Source organism: Thermoascus crustaceus (assembly GCF_041956765.1).
Source record: "Thermoascus crustaceus strain CBS 181.67 unplaced genomic scaffold VTN00scaffold_12, whole genome shotgun sequence".
Taxonomy (NCBI): domain Eukaryota; kingdom Fungi; phylum Ascomycota; class Eurotiomycetes; order Eurotiales; family Thermoascaceae; genus Thermoascus; species Thermoascus crustaceus.
This window is the reverse complement of record NW_027192538.1, coordinates 415,951-418,523: the sequence shown is the minus strand read 5'-3', so window position 1 is coordinate 418,523 and position 2,573 is coordinate 415,951. Positions and strand designations below refer to the sequence as shown.

Sequence of the window (2,573 nt, the reverse complement as noted above, 5' to 3'; positions counted from 1 at the left end):
AATACTACCTGGTGTTGGCAAGCTCTTTGCTATACTAGCCCAAAGGCTATAAGCACAACCCCTACCCTTAAGGGCCCCCAGGGCCAGCTGGCTACTACTATTAGTGAGAAAGAGGCCCTGATTTGGGAGGTGGCATTCCCACCAGCCCCTAGAGGAACCCAGCTTGGGGATCTCCCCCCAGAGAAGAGACTGTACAACACACCCTATTTAGTCAGTCAACCCAGAAAGCCCCAGAGATTGACAGGCTAAACTTTCAGGCTCTTTGCCTCTTATGGAGCTGGGACAGTTTGTGAATAGTGGTACTAGCCTGACAATGTTTTCATCTTGATGTCCACCCCCAGGCATGGAAGACAGCAAAAGGGATCCTGCTTCAGAAGCCCAATAAGCCAGACTATACCCTAGTCAAGGCCTATAGGGTGATCAGCCTCCTAAACTGCCTAGGAAAGGTTATAGAGAAGGTGGCAGCAGGTACCATAGCTGACTACTGTGAGGCTACAGAAGCTCTGCACCCAGGCCAAATGGGGAGCTGAAGACATCAAAGTGCTATAGATGCTGTGGCCTGCCTAATTCATGAGGTTCACCAGGGCTGGGGGCAGAAGCAGCTGGCAGGGGCTCTATTCCTTGATGTTAAGAGAGCTTTTGACCATGTCAATCCAACCAAGCTTGTTAGGAGGATGGGGGAGTTAGAGATAGATAGGGATCTGATCTGCTGGGTGCAGTTATTTCTAGCTAACCACAAAGTTCAGCTGGTCATTGATGGCCATCAGGGTCTGGAACACCCCATTAATTCAGAGGTTCCCCAGGGCTCCCCAGTCTCCCCAATCCTCTTTGTGATCTACATAAGTGGGGTCTTCCAGGCTATAGAGACGGCAGTCCCTGGGGTAAGGGCCTTATCATTTGCAGATGATATAGGCCTTATAGCTTTAGGGAGCTCAGTGGATCAAGCTTGTAGGCAGCTTCAGCAGGCTGGGGAAGCAGCTATAAGCTGGGGGCAGGCAAATGCAGTCCAGTTTAATGCTGAGAAGACGGAGGCTACCCTATTCACCCACAAACAAGGCTGGGCACTCAGAGACCAGGTCCAACGGGCAAGAATATCTATAGGAGGCCATCAGATCTCATTCAACCAGGAGGCCACTCGCTGGCTAGGCATATGGCTAGATACAGGGCTGACCCTGAAGGCTCACTATCAGACCTGCCTACAAAAAGCGCGGATGGCTGAGGCACAGGTCCAAGCCCTATGTCAGCAGCAGGGACTAGCTCCAGGCCTAGTCAGAAAAATTCAGATCACAGCTGTCCAGGCTGTAGCCTTATATGGGGCAGAGCTATGGTGGCAGGGCCAGAAAGACTGACTAGGGGGCATTCAACACCTAGTCAACCAGCAGGCCCAGGCTGTCACAGGAATGTTTTGAACAACCCCTATAGGGCCCCTAGTTTGGGAAGCAGGCATAGAACCAGCAGAGACCCTTCTAGAGGCAAGACAACTAGCATATACAGCAAGACTCCTAGGCCTGCCAGGGGACCACCTGGCTAGGCAGATCCTTCCAATCTCTTTTCGTGAGGGAGATCAACATGCTCAACCTGGAGAACAACCAGTAGGGGATAGGGAGTGGGCAGAGGAGAACACCAGAAGCTGGGGCCCACAGTCACTGGGGCAGCACCTAGCCCGGCAATTGGCAGAGACCTTGCCGGCCGACCCCTCTGGGGGGTTTGAGGAGACAACTGAGATAGCCCCAGCATTTTTCCCAGAGCAGATCATCAAGGCCCTATCAACTGAGGAAGTCCTAGAGGCAGCCCAAGGGGATCACCTGGGGCTATCCCTATGGTCAGATGGGTCCCAACTAGATAATGGTTGACTTGGGGCAGGCATTGCATAGCAGAACCCCCAAGGGGCCTGGCAAGCTTGGGAGATCCCCCTAGGCGTGGGGAAGGAAGTGTTTGATGCAGAGCTTATGGGAGCATGTAGGGCTTTAGAGCTAGCCCTAAGGATTCAAGGAAGAAGGCCAGTCACAGTTCTACTAGACTCCCAGGCAGCAATAGATCGGCTTTGACATCAGAGAATAGGCCCTGGACAAGGTCTAGCCATCTGGGCCCATAGAGCTGCTCAGGCTCTAGAAGCACAAGGCAGACAGACAACAATCTAATGGGTCTCTGGGCACCATGGCATTGAGGGGAATAAGAGGGCAGACCAGGCGGCTAAGCGGGCGGCAGCAAAGACCCTCAGGGGAGGGCCTAGTGAGCTCTCTATAGCCTACACCAATAGGGCTTGTACAGAAGCAATCAAGGCTTGTAAGCAGCAATAGCTGACTAGAGCACTAGGCCACAGAACCCTGGATACCCAGAGGGCATATAGGGCCCAGCCAGGCTGGAAACAGAATCCAGTAGCTGCAGCTGCCCCTAAGAAGATTGCCAGTCAGTACTACCAGCTCAAAACTGGTCACGCAGCTATAGGGACCTATCTGCAGAAGATCCAGATACAAGACTCAGAGGCATGCCAGGGGTGCCAGGCCCCAAAGGAGTCTGTCTACCACCTTCTATTTGAATATAGAGAGTGGCAGAAGCAGCAAAGGACCCTC

At 53.0% G+C, this 2,573-nt stretch overlaps 1 protein-coding gene across 1 annotated transcript; it reads left to right on the top strand.

The window, feature by feature from the left end:
* Positions 1–2,157: 2,157 nt before the first annotated feature.
* VTN00DRAFT_3178 (uncharacterized protein) lies at positions 2,158–2,382 on the top strand (the record flags this gene model as incomplete). The annotated part of the gene is made up of 2 exons (XM_069429466.1): positions 2,158–2,232; positions 2,317–2,382. 2 exons carry the CDS (start codon positions 2,158–2,160, stop codon positions 2,380–2,382), a joined length of 141 nt encoding a protein of 46 aa, XP_069283171.1.
* Between the last annotated feature and the right edge of the window lie 191 nt (positions 2,383–2,573).